The sequence below is a fragment of the Abrus precatorius genome, unplaced genomic scaffold (assembly GCF_003935025.1).
Source record: "Abrus precatorius isolate BTA unplaced genomic scaffold, Abrus_2018 Scaffold8, whole genome shotgun sequence".
Classification (NCBI taxonomy): domain Eukaryota; kingdom Viridiplantae; phylum Streptophyta; class Magnoliopsida; order Fabales; family Fabaceae; genus Abrus; species Abrus precatorius.
In genome coordinates, this window is record NW_020874428.1 from 103,642 (window position 1) to 123,417 (window position 19,776).

General features: G+C 30.7%; 2 protein-coding genes across 5 annotated transcripts; one reads left to right on the forward strand and one right to left on the reverse strand.

Annotated features, from left to right (window-relative positions):
- Positions 1-294: 294 nt before the first annotated feature.
- Positions 295-4,269, reverse strand: LOC113846674 (probable pectinesterase/pectinesterase inhibitor 34). The gene is made up of 4 exons (XM_027475194.1): positions 3,901-4,269; positions 3,020-3,780; positions 2,238-2,374; positions 295-1,304 (listed from the first exon to the last, which is right to left on the reverse strand). Exons 1-4 carry the CDS (start codon positions 4,135-4,137, stop codon positions 607-609), a joined length of 1,833 nt encoding a protein of 610 aa, XP_027330995.1. The 5' UTR covers positions 4,138-4,269; the 3' UTR covers positions 295-606.
- A 5,966-nt stretch (positions 4,270-10,235) lies between these two features.
- On the forward strand, positions 10,236-18,287 carry LOC113846463 (O-acyltransferase WSD1-like). Of its 4 annotated transcripts, XM_027474774.1 has the most exons (9): positions 10,606-11,196; positions 13,269-13,303; positions 14,552-15,107; positions 15,887-15,957; positions 16,049-16,065; positions 16,122-16,234; positions 17,131-17,340; positions 17,482-17,619; positions 18,077-18,243. In XM_027474774.1, the coding sequence occupies exons 1-9, from the start codon at positions 11,023-11,025 to the stop codon at positions 18,239-18,241; spliced, it is 1,479 nt and encodes a 492-aa protein (XP_027330575.1). In that variant the 5' UTR covers positions 10,606-11,022; the 3' UTR covers positions 18,242-18,243. The 4 variants fall into 4 exon arrangements, with proteins under 4 accessions (XP_027330572.1, XP_027330573.1, XP_027330575.1 ...); XM_027474771.1 differs by lacking the exons at positions 13,269-13,303; positions 16,049-16,065 and adding an exon at positions 10,236-10,483 and having other exon boundaries at positions 10,956-11,196; positions 14,538-15,107; positions 15,887-15,953; positions 18,077-18,287; XM_027474772.1 differs by lacking the exons at positions 13,269-13,303; positions 16,049-16,065 and adding an exon at positions 10,236-10,483 and having other exon boundaries at positions 10,973-11,196; positions 14,538-15,107; positions 15,887-15,953.
- The last annotated feature ends 1,489 nt before the right edge of the window (positions 18,288-19,776 follow it).

Sequence of the window (19,776 nt, forward strand, 5' to 3'; positions counted from 1 at the left end):
AAAAAAAATATGGGTGGATTCGAGTAGGAGAAAATAAATCCGGGCCCTACTTGTTATCAACCGTCAGAATGCTGTACACGAGAGTTGGGGTTGTGCCATAAGAACCACACAGGGACCATTGTAGTGTCAAATTAATGTCAACAACAGTAGGTCACTTTCCATTTCCTAGTTGTTCTCGCGACGTTAGTTCCTCCTATGACCCAATCAACTACCACCATTCAACCATGATTAACAAATCCCAGCCTCAAGCCTCTTCAATGGAGAGTAAAGAAAGGACACGATACGACTCACATGACACACAAAGCAAGTAGGCCAAGAGGGACACACTCAGTAAGCTGAGTTTGTAATGCCACCCTTCCTTTCTCACTCACTTTTATATCAATAAAATAAGAATGGTAATACAATATTTCTTGAGTCAAGTATATAAAGCCCTGTTTACACTTACATTTATTACTAGCATCGTTGATAAAATAATTTAGCCCCAAAAAACTATAGTTTGCAACAATTAAATCAAAATAAGAACTATAAAATTAGAAGATATTTCCCCAATTGGGTAGGTTTGCGACACTGTCAAACCTCCCTCTATATACCTGCCATGTAATAATTTTAGGTGGATAACCCGGCCAGAAACGCCACTCCAGTGGATGGTAACCATGCCGACCCGGATATAAACTGGGCCACCGTGAACCGATTTGCCTCCACGGTAGAAGTAATGACCCGGTACCCCGGCCATTTAACCCGATTCCCTACGGCTGCACCCGGCCCAAAATTCATGTACTCACCATAATACAATGTGTCCAAAGCAAAGTCCCCATTCCACTCCAACCATCCTTGAGGATGTATGTGGTCACCAATGTAAGATAACAAGTACACCGTCCTAGAGTACTGTTTCCACGGACGGCCTAAATAGGTGGGGATGCTGTCCTTTACCGGGGTGAGATCCGGGGCGGGTAGAATCCGGCAATCGTGGATGGATATACCCGTGTTCTGATTCGGGTCTTTCCTACTTTGGGCCGTGATTGTGTTCTTCTGTTGGGCCATGGGCTTACGAGCATAAATGTTGCACTTTTGAAAAACCACTGCGGCATTGCCAAATATGAAGTCCACAGTGCCATAAATGTCGCATTCACGGAAGAATTGACGGTTAGAGTGTACATAGCATGAGTCTTGATACCCCAAAATGTTGCAACGGTACACCACCGCGTGGTCGGCTCCAACACGGAGCGCCACTGCTTGGTGCTTTTCCGGTCCCGCATAGTTCTTGAATGTGATGTCTCGTGCAATGAATCCAGAACCACTAGCAGCTGCAGAAATAGCTTAATGAGAATTATGAACTACACATCGAATAAATTAAGCTACCAAACTTATTTTAATTAGGGACATGGTCACATGGGATTTTTTATAATTTTGTCTTGTGGTGCATGGCTAAGCTACAATCAATAATTTGGATTTGCTATTCCAATTAGGAGGCACTCATTAATGTTTTGAGTGTATTTTATTTATACTTTGCGATACGGAAGAACATATGTTATCCACCAATGTAGAGGATATGCTAATAATAATTATGAATATGGAATGATGACAATAAAGTCAAGAAGTGAATGATCATTTGTTTTGAAGAAGGCAGAGAATGCGTAAGATTCATGCTATATCACGCTTTAGTTAAAGTTCAACATAAGAAATTCTATATGTTTCCTGTTGAACCAGGTTTCTTTAAACTTCAACATCCAACTACCTCTTCTCTTATCGATTATATTTTAAAATATTAATAAAATAGCTCCGATGTTGATCGGTGCTATGATGTACATTTAGATGTGGCTTGAACTGTAGTTAATTAACTTCGTCCAATCAATTAGAAAAGTTCATCAGTTTTTTGGATGTAGAATTTAATAAGTATTTTTTTGGGAGAAATTCACCAAGTTAAATTTAATTTAGTTTTGTTTATAAAAGTTGACTTAGCCATTGACAACGTGCCATGGAGCACAATAATGCATGCAACGGTGCCGGTGGGGGTAATATTGTCCAAGTCCAAATTGACGTAGACGTGGAATAGACATGCGACGACAGCTAGGAATATAAACAATAACAACAAGAAGGGCAGTGGCCACGTGCAGCCTGCGTTGTTCGATTATCATGCACGGTATTGGTTCACATTTGCAAAATACTAAAATAAAAAAAAATGTTCCAATTGGACAAAGCATACACAATCAATTGGCAAACAGATGAAAGGAACTAACCGAAGGATGCAGAGTGGAATGTGGTCATGCCATCTGCCACATTCTTCTTTCCTGTAATGACAGTTTTGCCCTTCCCATCTCCTATCAACATAACATTGGTTTTCTTTTTCCCAACCTTTAAACTATTCTCCTCATACCTGGAAATTCAATCATATCCAACAGTCAGTGCGCATGCCATAGCTTTTATCTATTGCAATCACACATCAGCATAAAACAAGAATAATTTTTAAATGTTGAGGTAAAAGGAAATCACACTAATTAACTATGAGCAATTCAGCAGTTTAGTTAGTCGAATATTTTCTCACCTTTATTGACAGAAAGAGGGGTCAACAAATTTAATTCAACGAGGATGGTGGCGTAAATATTGTTAGAAATTAATTATACCAGGAAAGAAAACCCATCACCGATGGTACTTTCCCATTATTACAGCCGCGAAGCCATGCAGGAAAGCTTTTTCAAACAATAACTCATGTCACCGACCGTGTTACCTTTTTTTTCGGTACATATCATATCACCTTCAATTATAAAGTTCAGTTAAATAAAAACAAGATAATAATTAAAAAAGTGCGATGTTCGTTATCTCGAAAAGCGTACACTTTTCACAGAGAAAGAAAGCGCACAGCATATTTTATTTAAACGATTTTTTAACATATATTTGAGAATATAAAAAATAATAAATTTTATTAAAAGTTATAACAATTAATAATATTACTACATTGAATTTTATAATTTTAATTAAAAATTATAAAAAGATTTATAAAAAAAACCGTTATATAAATTACCTTCCTGCCCTCACGTAGATTATGAACCGGCGTTTACTATGCTCTGGCGCTTTCTTTATCGCCTCAGCAATTGTCTTTACCGTTCCGTTACCGTTTTTGGACACGACTATATCTGCTTGAATTGCCGACACTGGTAAATTCAACAATCTCCTATCTCGTTTATTCAACCAACTCGGAAATTTTCCCGAGATATCGCCGTTAAAATGATCATGCTTGTCCTCTTCCATTAGCCGTCTCTTGTTTTGTATAGGGACCCCCGAGAAATCGCCACTTGCACTCGCCGAGAAAATCGCGAGACAGTTACTCACGAGTTCAGACAAGTCCTTCAAGTTATTCACCATCTGGTTCTTCACGGTCCCGCTCGTGTCCTCGAACCCCTCCGCACAAGTGTCTTGATTAGTGAGGGCGGCGCTAAGCCACGTCAACACGTCTTCGGAGGATCCAGTGGCGGCGGGTTTAATTTCGCCGCTGCTGGATGGCGCCGAAGGAGGCAAGACGGAGTCAAGGGACCGCGAAAGTGCGTCCATAGACTCCTCAAGGAGCTCGAGACAATCCTCGTATGCCGCATGGACTTTTGGGTCCGTGGCCGCAAACGAAATGCCGGTGGAGGCGTAGAATGCGTGGCTTATGTGGCGTAGTGTCATGTTGAAGGAGATGTGGACGAGATCTTGCTCAGAGGCAGTGGTGGAGCCGGGGAAGTCAAGGAGGGAGTTGATGCATAGGGTAGGGAAACGAGTCTTGCTGCAGGTTCGGGAAATTGCCTGAAATGGTGGAGTTGGATATTGTTTTAATTGAGGTATTAAAATTTTTTAAAAAAATTCAGGTTCAAAAATTGATTAAATTGAGAGGATATCTGAAAAAAGTTAAAATTTCGTTATTGCCTGTGTGGGCTTGCGGGTGAGGTCCGGTGCGTTTTGGTTCCCGGAAGCACGGGAGCGGATGACGGTGATGAGGGCGGCGGAGACAGCAGAGGCGACGATTAAGACGGCGGCGAGAGTGGAAATTATGATGAGCTTCTTTTTACTGTTTGAAGAAGAGGGGGTTGATTTGGTTAGAGGAGTGGTGGAGCGGCGTGAGGAGCCACCAGGGTCAGCGGGTCCAAGCCTTCCATATTCCATGTGTTTGTGAGGTTTGGAGTGTGGATTAGTGTGGGAACGAGGTAGTTACTGGTTTCTATTGAGGAGGAAGGTGGGCCTTTTATAATGACGATCTTTGTAGATTGGGTGGAGAGAGAGTGAATGAGTGAGTGTGTTAGTGTTAACTGTTATTCTGTTTATGTGAAAAATGGAAGGTTGGTGTGAAGTCGATGTCGCAAGAATTAGCTGGCTGCTACTTACAGCATTGCCACTAGATGTAAATGGATTAGTAAGGCTATTCTATTCATTTTTTCTACCTCTTGTCTGTCTCTTCCTCAACCTAAATTATATTATATATTACCTTTGTGTGCGGATAGTCCAGTGTGTTTGTTCTGAGTTAATGGTTCTAGTCATTATGGAGAATTGAATTATTAAATTTGTCAAGACTGTAACGTTGATTTAGATAGTGAACAATGATTACAGTTTGAGTCTAAATATTTCCAATATTTTATAGGTTCTTGTAATATAATGGATAGACTAGGAATGAAGAAATGTACGTTGTCTTTTATGATTTGGTGGAAAAAAAAAAGGACTTGCATGAGTTTCTTAACTATTAAGCTAAATCTCCAATAACATCCATGACGTGTCCAATTTCTAATGTGATTTATTCCTTCTCCTTTCTACTACATATATAATCATGTGCAAAAGTTGCCACTACTTCTTATGCTACTGCTCTCAACCTAATTACAAGCTAGAATTCGCTCTTTTCGCATTCTTTTTACTTTATTAGAGACATCATTACTCAGCAGAATGGTATTCTGCGCACAACTTTACTACACTTTCCATAACACTCATTTATTTCATAGAACATAGGGATAAAGAGTGTGCTTTAGAAATTATGCTTTTCATTCTAGTCCTAAAATGGACGTGATATGAGAAAGATATACATAGAAGTAACATTTTGATAACATTTTAATAAGAGTTACTTTTTAGACTTTACTCAGCATTAAAAGATCCAGAAGTTGGGTTTGCTAATAAGATAGTTGACACAAAAAATGAAGTCAACTAAGTAATTTCAAGAATAATAATGATATAATTTAAGAGTGTTGCTGATGATCACAAAAAAAAAGAAAAAGATTTATATCTGCAATTTTACAAAAAAAAATAATTTTTGTGGCTGAAACAGAAATTAATAATATTTATGCAAACATAAATTAGCATTTTTAGTCTCTCTTACTTACCTTATAATCTGATATAATAAAAAAATTTATACTTGATAATCTTTTAGTTAGTCATACTATTACTAAAGATTAAAAATGTTAAATTTGAAAGGATTTAGAACTAAAATCGATATTTTTAAAGAGTAAAATCAAAATATAAAAAAATTAAGAATTAAAAATATATTTAAACATATTGATTTTATTATATTCTATTATATGTCACACCTCACTATTATGATAATTTAGTATTAGTCACTTTATGTATTAAATTAAAGCACATAAGGGTCACTTAATTAATTATTTAATTTTTATTTTTTTATAAAAATGTTTATTAATTCCATTCTTAATTATTGTAATTATTAAATTTATATTTATATCTTTATACACATTTGAGGCACTATTTTTTTTTTTCTGGGAACATAATTACTCTGGTTATAGGTGAATGAAAATGATAGATTGCACCGCAAATCCAGAACCAGAACTTCAATTCAACCAGCAAAATAAGGAATGTAAAATTAAATAAAATATAGATGCGTGGCCAAGGAGGAATATAAAAAGAGGTGGAATTAAAGTGGAATAGATGCGTTGCGATCCATGCAGTTGCAGATATTTTATTTGCTCACTAACCTTGTATCATGGTACTATCAAATTACTAAAGAGAAATTAATAGTCAAATTTTATGAACAAACAAAAATGTGTCTTTTTTCTCAGCGTCGTAGAGTTTTATTGAATTGAAAAATAGCAATCTTGTAAAAAAGAGAAAAATTATTTCTAACGGATGCGTCAAATGCAATTAATTGTCCTACATAAAATTTTATTAATTGAGCGAATACACTTAAGTATGGCAATTCTCAATAATTTCTTTGCTTCGTCTTTTGCATTGCTAATTTATGGAATTGACAGGGTTTGCAAAAGTGTTTTTTTCCAAAGATTTATCTTTCGATGAGTGCTAATCTTCCAAACACTTTCCCCTTTATGGATTCCTTTCTTTTTATTATTTATAGAATATGAATTTTCATAAAGGCGGTTTTCAGAAAAACAAAAAGGAACCCAATCAAATGCACAAAAAGTGATAATCTAGAGAACGAAGAAAAATCTAAACATGAAGCAATGAGGGCATACGCAAACTGTAAATTTATTTGCATAGATGCAGTACTCAAAATGCTTAAACATGAAGATAAATGGCTTCATTGGACTTCTACTGAATATGAATTTACCAAGACTTACTTTTCACACTATTTAATGGAAGGTGATTATGCATAAAATTTATTTTTTGATTATCATGATGTTAACTATAAAGATATGTAAGATTAATTTAAAGTATAATTATACTTTATTGCCGTATATGTGATCTCGAAGTTTATTTTTATACACAACTAGAAGAATGTTAGTTAACAATTGAAAACATCGGTTGAAAAAAATGAATTTCGGTGGTCAAATTAATTAACAAACAAATTAAGATAGTTGCTAAATTCCGGTCGTTAATCAATTTAGCAACAAAATATATAGTTGATTGCTTATATCTAGAGACCAAAATAATTCACCAAAAAATTAATAATTTGTCTATTGCAAACGATGATCATAAAAAATTATTTGATGACTAATTTTTTTTACCAATTTAGCAGTAAAAAATTTAGACCCTAATTCATTAATTTATGGTGGTAGCTAAAGTAGTCTTTGTTAGTTTATTTTACTTTCGTATTCGCAAATTCAATTGCTAATATTAGTCGTTGATTAAATTATAATGAGTGATTATAAATTTGGTCACAAATTTATTTGATCAAAATTATTTATTTTTCTTTATAATATATTAAATTAAACCAAATCTTTTATAATTATAAGAAAACACCTAAAATTACTGCAAAACATTTCAAGAGTAAGTTGCGTAGCAGCTTTTTCGCAATTAAGGGTTTTTCTATCGCAGCATTAAAGGCGGCTTAGGATTTTCCTAAACGCTCATTTTGGACTATGTTGTTGGGTTCAACTTTGTTTTTTAGTAGGCTTGTGTTGGACCGAAAGATGAAGCTTGTTAGTGGAGAAAGATCCAGTGAATTGTAAATTGTAGTATAAAGAAAGTGAAGAAGATGAAGGAAAGTGAGAAAGAAATGGAGAACAACTATTCTTTTCAGTTTGACTAGGATGGAAGGAATTTCTAAAGGACGCATGAATCTAAGGTTTCTGGAAAATGAAGATTTGTGGTATTGGAACTCTTCGTAGATCAAAGCCTAGGATTGTAATGTTGAGGAGCATTTGGAGTTGGCATCAAAGATGGACATAAATCCTTTTTTGTCAAACTAGATATCTTCTTCTTTCAATATTAGTGGTAATACTACAAAACTCATTAAGTATTTGAAAACATTGTATTCATTTGTATTCTCTTCGCATCTTTACTCTTGAATTAAAGTGAAAAGATTGAACAAATGTGACAAATACAATATGCATGATACACCATTAATGGATGTCACCCACTACCTTCCACATTCAAAGTTGCTTTTAAAGACATATGTCTATTAGAAATTACTTGAATTCCTTATTGTGGGTTGACATACTATTGAAGGTTACTAAAAATATTATATCATCCTTTCCTAGCCTCTCTCTCTCAACCAAGGCAAATGCAACATGCAATATGTTGGAGTTGTCATTTTAAGCAATGACTATCAACACTATTTCACTATACTTCTTGTACAAATGCATGCCATCAATTGAAATAAATGACTTGCAATATTTGAACATCTGTTATTGAGAGAATGTAAAAAACAAACAGCTAAAAAGTGCACGATGATGATCAACAACATTACCAACATAGTAAAATTGAGTGAATAAATGGACTACGGTTGTTGGCATAGAAGATTATTGCAACCTAAGAAGTCATATTGAAAGTTCAATGTAAAAAAAGTTCTCTATCACCATAAATCTTGTCAATTGCCTTCTGTTTTGTATACCATACCTTCTTATATTTTGGTTTGAATTTAAACCTTGACTCGATATCCCATTGCATTACTTTAATGGAAATTGTCAGATTTAATTACACAATTGACAATACGCATGCACATATAATATCACTTTCCAATTATTGATAGCCTTATAAAGTCAAATCAAACACACATTTGTGCGGTCTATTATACTTTTGAACTTGCCACATTTGCATTTTGCGATAATAAGTAACATGAATACTTCAATTACATCTGATGCCAAATTTCACACATTTACCATAGTATTTTATATGATTTGACTCGAACTTTATAATCAATTGACCTTTGAATATTGTAACTCTTTATTGTAAATAAAAGATTTTAATTGTTCCTTAATAATTGTTTGATTTCTAGCTCTATTTGTCTATCCAAACTAACATTTCTAGCAACCCTACTATCATCATCTTAGAACCCATCAAGATTACTTAGATTCATTACATACAAATTTAATGTTGAATAATGACTATGCTATCGTTGAGACTGATATTGTGATACCAACTGTAACATAATAGTTGTATATGACTAATATCTTGTGTCTCTCTATTAGATCCTTCATCACTCTCATTTTGTATAGGTCCATAAAATTATTCTTCTTCAATATCTTCCTTATGTTTAATGAAATTTGAACAATAAAAACTAATTATAGATTCCCCATCCAACAATTAAGAAAGTCATTCTTTTTCATCAATCTCATTTAATGAACTTTAATCTTGTTTTTTTCAATATAACAACTATTCTATGAAAATTTTACACTAGGCAAACTATAAACAAATCTTCTTTATGCTTATTTATATATTTGGTGGCTTCACTTAAGTTGCACAATTCCAAAGTGACTTAAATTTATTTTGGCATAACCACGAGGTGTGCTGGTCATGAGCACAGTCCTGCTCAACCACAAGTCTCACCAAGTTAGGACAACTTAGTGTTTTATAAATAATAGCCCAACTCTTGTGCGACTTGTAAGGAAATTAAAAATCATCTCACTTACGTGACTTATGTATTAAAAAATATTTGAAGTTTCACATTATTTAATTTAATTTTTATAAAAAATTCAAAAAAAATAAGATAATAATCCATGTAGCATTTAGAATTTATGAAAACCTTTCCAAACTCAAAAGACTATTTTCTTGGGTTTAAGGCTATTTGAATGTTAATGAATATATGAAAGAATATTAGAAAGGGATATATCAAGCATTCTAACAAATATATATAACAATTAGTTACTGAGATATTAATATAATGTAATTAATAGATTAAAAAAGTATAAAAGAAAATTAACCTTTTTAATTTTATTTATAAATTAAGAAAAAATTTATTAATAAAAAAAATTTAAATGAAAAACTTTATACAAGATAATAATACCTGCAATATTTTAAAAAAACTATTGAATCTTAAATGTATATAGTTTGAATTATAAATTTAGTTATACGAAGTATAAAAGTAAATTCATATTTATTAAATTTTTTTATGTAGATCACTAATTAAATTAAAACAATAATACACGTATTCAATATTTTATAACAATTTATATTTATAAGTTTGATAAAATAATACAAATAACTTTTTTTTTAAAATTTAAAAAAATCCTTACACTAAAAGACGATATGTATGAAAAAAAAATCAAATTTTATAATTAAATAAATAGATAAACACCCATAAAAATAATCTATCTACAATTGTAATAGTTGATTTTAACAGTAGAATTAAATTAAAAGAATAACACCCATAAGTATTTTTTAATTTTTTAGTATAATCTAGAAAAAATATTAAGTATTTTTGCAATTTTAAGAACAAGATAGCAAATACTTAAATAAATAAAGAAAGAAAAATAAATAAACAAACGAACAAGTAGATAGAGAGATAGTCAGACAAAAGCTTTTGTGTCTCTTACTTGCTCGCACATGGCACACAAGAAGGCAGAGCCCAATTGGAGGAGCATCGTGGTTGAAATATTAAAATCCCAATCGCTTGTGAGATTTGGTCAAACGTGGCCCTCTTTTGCATCACACGGAAGCTCCTCTCTAATGGTCTGCTTCCGCTCTTCACAAGACAGAGACAAGTGACAGATTGACCAGAGCCATGTGAATTTCATTGCGGGGTTTTAGTAATTAGCATCATTTTCATCCATGGACCAGTTCCTCCCACCACTACATTCCTTATCCTGACATGTCCTGAGTCTGGTGGTTGCATTTAAGAGTATGCTTTCTTTTCTCACCGTTAATTTCCTCCTTCTATCCTCCCCTCTATCTTTTAACATATGCGATTTCATTCAAATTAACCACTGTTTTTCTTTCACGCACAAACATTTAGAGACTGGAATTATTAAGCAAACCTAACTTTGTAACTTCCACACAGTTCCCCCGCTTCCAACAGAGTCAAACTTTATTAATTTCAATAAAGAAAACAATAATAGTTAATTAAACCATTAATCCTATGTATCGATCTTCTCAATTGCAATCCAGAACATATCAGAGAAAATGAACCATAGTCATCTTCAATTTCCATCTTTAGCTTTACAACGCACCCACCATTCTATTCCACCAGCGTATTTTCTTTTCCTTTTTTTTATAAATAAACATATTGAAAAGCCCATACCCTCTGACAAATTTATTAATTTGGGTATTTTGATTACATTCATCAACCACCATATCCTTGACGGTTGCAACAGTCTTTGTATCTTCACAGACATAAATAAGAACTGTGGTTAAAGGGGAAGAGATTAAGGAGAAGCAAATATGGCATCAAGAGAAGGTGAACCGTTGAGTCCAGCAGCGAAGTTGTTCCACGCGCCATCATTGAACTGTTATGTGGTTGCCATCATGGGTTGCAAGACAAGCATCAATCCTCAAGTTATCAAAGAAGGCTTATCTCAAACTCTGCTTAAGCATCCACGGTTCACCAGCAAGATGGTTAGTTACTCTACCTTACCCTTCTATTGAATTAATTGATCGATACATGTGCATAATTTTACAAAGGAAAAATGTTTTTACAGACTCTATATCATTGTTTTAGAAAATTTTACTTGGAGTAGACTTAAGCATAACTAATTAATTTCCTATGGCTAATTTGGTATGCGTGTTTAATTTATTTTATTTTAAATAAATATTTGTCAATCAACTTTGTTTTAAAATTTTAACGTTTCTCTTTTGTATTTTAACAAATTTCAATAAACTTTAGCTAATAATAAAAAATATAATAGGAATAGTATATTAGTAACGTTCCTCTCACATTTAATAATGATGATTCTATTGTTTAAAAAATAAATTTTCTTGGATCTACCATTGAATGAGACTAATTTATTTTCATGGTAATTAATATTTAAATATGTATTAAACATTTGACTTTGAACTGACCTAAGTAAGATTATTATAACAAGAAAAAAGTTGTCTAATTCAAGATGAAAACTTTTGTTAATATAGATAATACCTTAATATTTGTGTAAAATATTGGAAAAAAATATACCTTTGACATTTTATTTATTTATTTATAACCTTAATTTTAAGTTGTTTAAACATGTTTATCTAGTACATACATTTTTAGCATACATTTTAATATTAGATTAAATCATATAAATTTTATTAAATGATATATTTTATTTTCTATCTAATAAGTCTCACACTTTATTTAATAAATTTATCATGATCTTTATTTAATAATAAAGGTGTATTTATATACACACATTTTTTTATCTGTTTTTTTTTTTTGTCACACTAATATTTTTCAAAGTAATTTTTACGATGTCTTGTGAATTATTAAATATTTTATATCTTTTTATATGTGAAATAATTATTACTATTAATTTTATATTAATAAATATTATAATTAGTAATTTATTTTAAAAAATATAAATATCTTTTAATTTTTAAGATATTAGATAAATCACAACTATTAATTTAGAGATAATATAAAATGTTCTTTCAAATTTATGACTCTAGGTAATTTTTACGATGTCTTATTAATCAAGAAGACATTCTATGCCTGCCCTTGACATGTAGAACAATTATTATAGTTAATTTTAAATTAATAGATATTGAAGTTAATAGTTTATTTAAAAAAAATAAATATTTGTTAATCTTTAATATATTAAAAAAATTATAATTGTTAATTTAAAAAAGATATATAATGTCTTATCAAATTTATAGTGCCATAGCAAGCACTTAAAATAAATTTTAAAAAAATCATAAAAAAATAGTTAAGTGATATAATTCTATTAATATATAATTTTATAATATATGTGAGATATTTATTTTTAAAATAAAATTATTATGTATAAAATATAAATTTGACATCAATTAGATTGGATCAATTCTTAAAATAGGCTCTAAAATTCAATTTAATAAAAAAGATTATTTTTCATTTTGTTTGAATTTCAATTAATTTAGTTTTCATTTATACAATATACATTAGATTGGATTGGTTAATAAATACTTGTAAATCTAACACATTAAATAATGAGTATAAAATTTAAATATATTGATATCATAGGCTACTATGTCACAACATTAGAATATTGTATATCTTTAAATTTTTAAAAAATAATATATATATATATATATATATATATATATATTAAAAGAAGAAAAAAAATTAAAAAGCAAAATAGTTCAACTCCCAAGACTATTTTAAAAAATAACAAACGGATGTTAAAAAAATTAATTATGCCTTTATAAGTATTTTTTGAGTTTCCTAATTTTCTTGCCCTGAAATGGAGCATAATTTCCTTTCCTAGGAAAAATACATAAAAAAGTTTTTTAGTTTTAAAATTTGTTTTAAAAATGTAAATAAACATGTCTAAGATATTGATTTTATCCAATTTTTAAACTTATTTCAATTTAATTTAAATAGAAATACACATTTATCTTATAAATCTAATTAACTAAATCCTCATTTTAGTCTCTTGACAGACGTTTTAGTTTTTAAAATTTTAAAAATATCACGTTAATTCTTAACTTTCATATTTATCAGGCATTTAAGTTCCTAGATTCAAACATCGTTAATAGACAATAACAAAAAGCTGTCATGTCATGTTAAGTGACACGTGTGATCAATTAAGTGACAAAAACAACGTCATACGTAGTATGATATATTATTTTATTTTATTTTTTAAGATTATCACCCTTCTAACATTTTAATCCATGAGATTATCACTTATAAGCATTTTAGTCTCTGGTTCTTAAAATCTTTTAATTACTCATCCTTCTTCTCATTCTCTTAGAAACTACTCTTCTTAGCTACTTTCGTCCTTTGTTAGCACTGGAGCCATTGCTTTAGACATTGCTTGGATAAATTTTAACTTTATGGTTTCATTGACTATTTACATATAGGTTTTGGGTACACATAAAAAAAAACATGGTGAAATATTTCCTTCAGTGTTATTTGCACTTGAATTTGGCAATTTCAAATTGCATTTTCGTTTGCTTCAAATGGTGGTAGTATAAAATTATGATTTTACTTTATGGGTTATTGATTAATCTTCATGCAAATATTGCTTTCATGAGTATTATAATTCAAACCACCACATTGATATACATTTTTTCATTTTTCTTAAGCTTTGACATTGATGATGTTGTCCATCATTTGGTTCTATAATCTTGAAAATTATCCTCAAACACAATGCATCAAGGTTGGAGAAGCAATGATAGATTGCTGAAAAGGGTGATTTTACCTATTAGCCCCTGAACTAATGTAGCGACGTTGATGATAGCCACAGGAACATAGAGAAAAAACATGAGTTGATGTAAAGGGCAAAGTGGAAGAGAAAAAAGAAGGATTATTGGGAGTGTCAATGGAACAATGTGAGACTTTAAAGAAAGTATTAGACACTTGAAAGAGTGGTTAAAAGTAAGAAAAAGAGAGGAATAAAAAGATTGAGAATGATTATAGTGAGAAGAGTTTAAGAATTAAAGACTAAAATATCTATAAATGAAAATCTCATAACTTAAAATAAAAACATGTATTATATCACATATAACGTCAACTTTGTCACGTAATCAATTACAAGTATCACATGTAACTTGATATAACAGGTCAATATTTTGTTATTTTCTATTAATGATTTTTAGGTCTAAAAAATTAAATGTCAAGAGAAATAACAATAAGATATTAACATGACAATTTTTTAAATTTTGGAGAATAAAATGACTTACATTTACTGTTTCAAGAAGCAAAATGAGGATTTAGTCAAATCTAATTCCATCCTTTAACAACATATTGACATCATCTTCTTGTGTTTATTCTTTTGGATCTTCAGGTTAAGAAAGGAAGGAAAACTATATGGACCCCAACAACAGTTGACTTAGACAACCATATTATAGTTCCTGAAATAGATTTGAACGCAGAGTACCCAGATAGATTTGTTGAAGACTACATCTCCAATTTTACAAAAACGCCACTGGACCTATCCAAGCCACTTTGGGAACTACACCTCCTCAACATCAAAACCTCAGATGCAGAAGCAATTGGCATATTTCGGATCCACCACTCCATTGGAGATGGTGCCTCTCTTATATCACTCCTCCTTGCAGCTACTCGCAAAACCTCTGACCCTGATGCGTTACCAACGGTGCCAACTCAAAACAGAGCTAGCTCACATAAGCGCTTTTGCTCGTTCAGGTGGTTCTTCTTTGCTGTTTGGTGGGGAATGATTCTGATTTGGCACACAATGGTGGACATGGTGTTGTTTACTTTTACCATTCTGTTCATCAAAGACACCCCAACTCCCATTAAAGGTGCGCCCGGAGTTGAGTTCAATTCCAAGCGCTTCATCCACCGTACGGTTAATTTAGATGACATCAAGTTCGTGAAGAATGAAATGAAAACGGTAACTTCTCTCTAGTATATCTTTCCTCTAAAAAAATGTATAGCTATTTAGAATTTTACTAACCAAGGTCTTTATGTATTAATTAAAGAATTAAAATAAAAATTTTGTTAAAAATTATATACTAGAAGTTATGAGATTATATATTTTGATATAAAAAAATATTTATAGTTCTTTGACTAGTCCTTTTAAAATACTAGTTAGAATTAGATATTTATTTATTTAATGTTATTTGAAATCAGCATCATAATTTAAGGAATTTTGAATGGTGGGCTCTGTTGTCTGTTCTCATTTTTAAACTACATTTTCATTCAAACGATCTCATCTGATTGCATTTAATAATTTTAAAGTATGCTTGGAATTTAAGTTTTAGAAAAGGAAAAAGAGAGAGATAATTTATATTTCTATTAAATTATTTTTTAGTTTTATAATTTTTAAAATAAAAATAAAGTAATAAATAAATATAAATTTATTGCGTCAATCTTTTGTTTATTTTTGCAAAATATAATATATTTTTAATTTTAAAAAAATATTAGGTCTTTTCATCTAAACTCAATTTTCAAAAAACTATAAGATTCTTTCTAAACCTCTCATTTCTAACCCACTCCTTGTGTCTTGTAATTTTGAGGGTGTTAAGTTTTTCCATAATGTTTATTTGAGAAAACAAATAAATTTAATTCTACTTACTACTTACTACTTACTAGTACTACTTCACGAATTCCTCCTCGACAAAGAAAAGAATGGAGTTATATTAATGTTTATTGTTAAATGTTGATAATTAGACGATCAATGATGTTTTGTTGGGGATAACACAAGCTGGTCTCACTCGCTACTTGAATCGAGCGTATGGTAAGCTTCTATATTTATTGGAATTCAGCTTTCTCCGACTTGACTCTATTATTTACAAAAACTACCATAGTTGCAAATTGTCAGTAATTTAAAAGTAAAAAGGAAAGAAAATGTGCTCCAATTAATTGTTCTTCGCTAATTAACGCTTTGTTATTCATGTCCTCTAAGCATGTGAGGATGCAAATAGTAATGGTGCCAATAAGAGATCAAGTATTGTCCTCAAGAAGATTCGCCTTAGGGCAGCAATTCTTGTTAACATTAGACCTGTTGCTGGAATACAGGTGAGTTTGGTTTTCAAATTCAGATCCTTTTGGAGACCTTTTCTATATACCTAAGATATGGAACTACATATTTAAAACAAAAGGATTTTCCCAATAACTAAGCTAAACTATTATATTTGATAAAATATACATGAACAACAGTATCATAACTCAATACCATTCTATTGTAGACTTAATTGTATTTTTAGTTTCTTTATTTTTTATTTTAAGTTAATTAAGTTCTTTATTTTTAAAATTATGTAAATTTAGTTATCCAATGATTTTTTTTCCCACTAGAAACCTTCAACTTTTTTTTTCATTCAAACTTTTGAGATTTTGTAATAAAATTGTAACAAAGCGACTTAAAAAATAACAAAAACAAATTTATTAAACAATTGATAAAATTTAAGGAATTTTTTTAATGCGTAGAATTAGAGTTTGAAGAAGAACTTTTTTCAAACTTTTCTATTTTTGGTTAAAATATTTTAGCTGGTAAATTTTGAATAAAAATAATTTAATTAATTCAATTTGTAAAGATTTTAAGTAGTAAATTAGAATTTAAGAATTTTAGGTAAACAAAATTGGATAGAGAATTAAATTTGTATATTTTAAAAAATAAATAAACTTAATTAGCTCAATAAAAATTTAGAAAACTAAAATTCCATATAAGGATGTACCTATATTTTGTTCTAGTCTAAATTACAGGGACTAAAAAGCTTTATTATTAAAAGTTAAGTATTTTTTTTCTTATTCCATTTTTATACATTGATATGTTGTTTCTATATATATGAAAAAAGAATTTTCTTACATTAATGTAAATTTAAAAATTCTTATACGATCTAATAAAAAATAAAGGTTCTCTAAATGTCGAATCTCTCGCTATGCTTATTAACTCAAACATCGATCATGTTAATTAGGATCTAGCAGATATGATGGCTGAAAAGTCAAAAGCCAAATGGGGTAATTGGATGGGATACATCATCCTCCCTTTTTCTATTTCCTTACATGAAGATCCGTTGGAATATGTTCGCCGAGCTAAGGCGACTATCGACCGGAAGAAGCACTCATTGGAAGCTATTTGCTCCTATGCTTGCGCAAAGCTGGTACTCAATTTATTTGGGGTGAAGGTAACAGAGTACATGACTTTCTGCGTAGCATTGTAATTATAGTCTTCAATATTCAAGCAAACACAAGTAGAAGAGAAACGTTGCATTAGTTCTTGTATTTCTCATACAGTGTAAAATATTCTTACATTTTGGTGCCTGTAGGTTGCTGCTGCCATAACACAAAGAGCTCTCTTTAACACTACAATGGCCTTCTCTAACGTGCCTGGTCCCACTGAAGAAATTAGCTTCTATGGACATCCCCTAGCATACATTGCTCCTAGTGTATACGGACACCCACACGTAAGTGTTAAATCATTCAAAATTTTCGCTACCACCATGCATGATCTAACTAGCTATATAACTATCGATTTGACGGAAAAAATTATGAAAGGTACTCTGATTGAAAGAAGGCTATAAACTAATTATACCACAACAAATTAATACATTAGTGTCACGCCGACGCTATTGGAATAATATGATGCTTTTGAAGACATTACTGTCCATGTTAGCGCCAACGCTTGTTGTCTCGATGCAAAAATAGCATCGTCTAAAATCAATGCTAGGTCAATACAAATCATTTTATTTTATTTTTTATTTTAATTGTTAACGTTAAATAGCATTGACCGCAAGTCAATGCTAACTTTAGTAGATTCAATTTGGCCAACTCTAATAATAACGTTCAACGTCAATCAACATAGATCGGTTAAATTGTCGCTAAATTATATGCAGATCATTTTTATTTTTTTTCCTTTGGCAGGCACTGACCCTCCATTACCAAAGTTACGGGAACAAGATGACCATTTCTCTGTCAGTGGACCCACTTGTCATTCCGGATCCTTACCTTCTTGGTGATGACATAGAACGATCACTCAAACTCATCCATGATGGTGTTCAGAAAAAGAACATTGCCAATGTGATCTAATAACAAATTATCTTATTAATTACAAGTTCTTGTGAAATTTTACAATTATTATTATTTTATTAAATTATTTTTAAATTGAATTAATAGGATAAAGGTATTTATAACTTATAATTTGTACAGATAAAAAAAATTGTGTTAGTGACACTACACCAAAATAGAGAGTCAAAACGGTTTCATTTTAATTTAAAAAGCATGTAGAACTGCTCTAAAATCTCGCGCTATCTAATATGTTGCACTTAAGAGAGCGGTTAAATATAACTGTTCTCAAATGTTGATATTAGAGAGCAGTTTTACATAGAACCGCTCTCACAAAGTGAATGTCATTTAAAATATACTGCGAATCTGGAATTTGAAATTTTTTTCTTCATGAGTTTTCTATTTCAAACTAAAATTAATTTATTGTTATGCTCAAACTTTCTTCATTTTTATCACAAATTAAAAGTGAAACTTGTTGAGTTTGTACGTTGTATTAACCAAACAGTTCACATCTGCAATACTATTAAGCAAAAAAAAGAGAACAAATTAGCGGGATGGTTTACAGTTAATAGAGGAAAAAAGAAAGAAAGAGAGAACATAGAGAACAATTAGAAGGTAGCAACATATGTAAAAGAAACTAACTTTTTTAACGCAAAAAAGATAAAGAGAACCTACAGTGAAATAGACAGAGAACAACTTTGTTAGCGCATAAAAGATGAAGAAGACGAAGAGAACTTACAGATGTAAAAGTAAGCAACTTTATTAGCAAGATGAAGAGATTTGATAAGATAGAAAAAAAGACTTTAGAGAATGGTTATCTATCAACCGCTCTCAGAAGTGTGTGACTTTAGAGAGCGGTTAACAAAGAACTGCTCTCAGAAGTATACATTAGAAAGCGGTTCTCTATTAATCATTCTCAAAAGTATATATTAGAGAGCGGTTCAATATTAACCGCTCTTAGAAGTATACCTTAGAGAGCGGTTCAACGCTAACCGCTCTCTAAATATATTATTATGAAGCGATTCATACTAACCGTTGTCTAAGTTAGCGCTTCAAAAGCTCATTTCTATTGTAGTGTGACTAGCAAAATCAGCTAATAAAAGTTAAAATTCAATCAATAAAATACATAACTATTGAACGATAATCGAATTATCGAAATAAAGTGGTTGTTATGAAGTTTGTTGCAAAGTATTTTAGTCATCGAAATTCAATTAATTACTTAATTTTAAAATTATTGACTAAATTTTTTTGATGATTGAATAACTTTTTTGATAACAGAACAACATATTAGCATCCAAACATTTAGTCACAAAATTGGTCATTAATTTGTGACTACTAATTCAGTCGTTAAATTGTAATTACTCAAGTTATTGCAAATTCAATAATTAAAATGCAACCAACTTACTAATCACCAATTTGTTGTTAACTGTGAGAAATTCGGTAGATAAATTTGTCATTCAAATTAGTGACAAATTCAATTCTTAATCATATTAAAATATTTGTTACAAATTTGGTCATTTGATCACTAATATAGTTGAGTAATTTCTAAATATTTATTA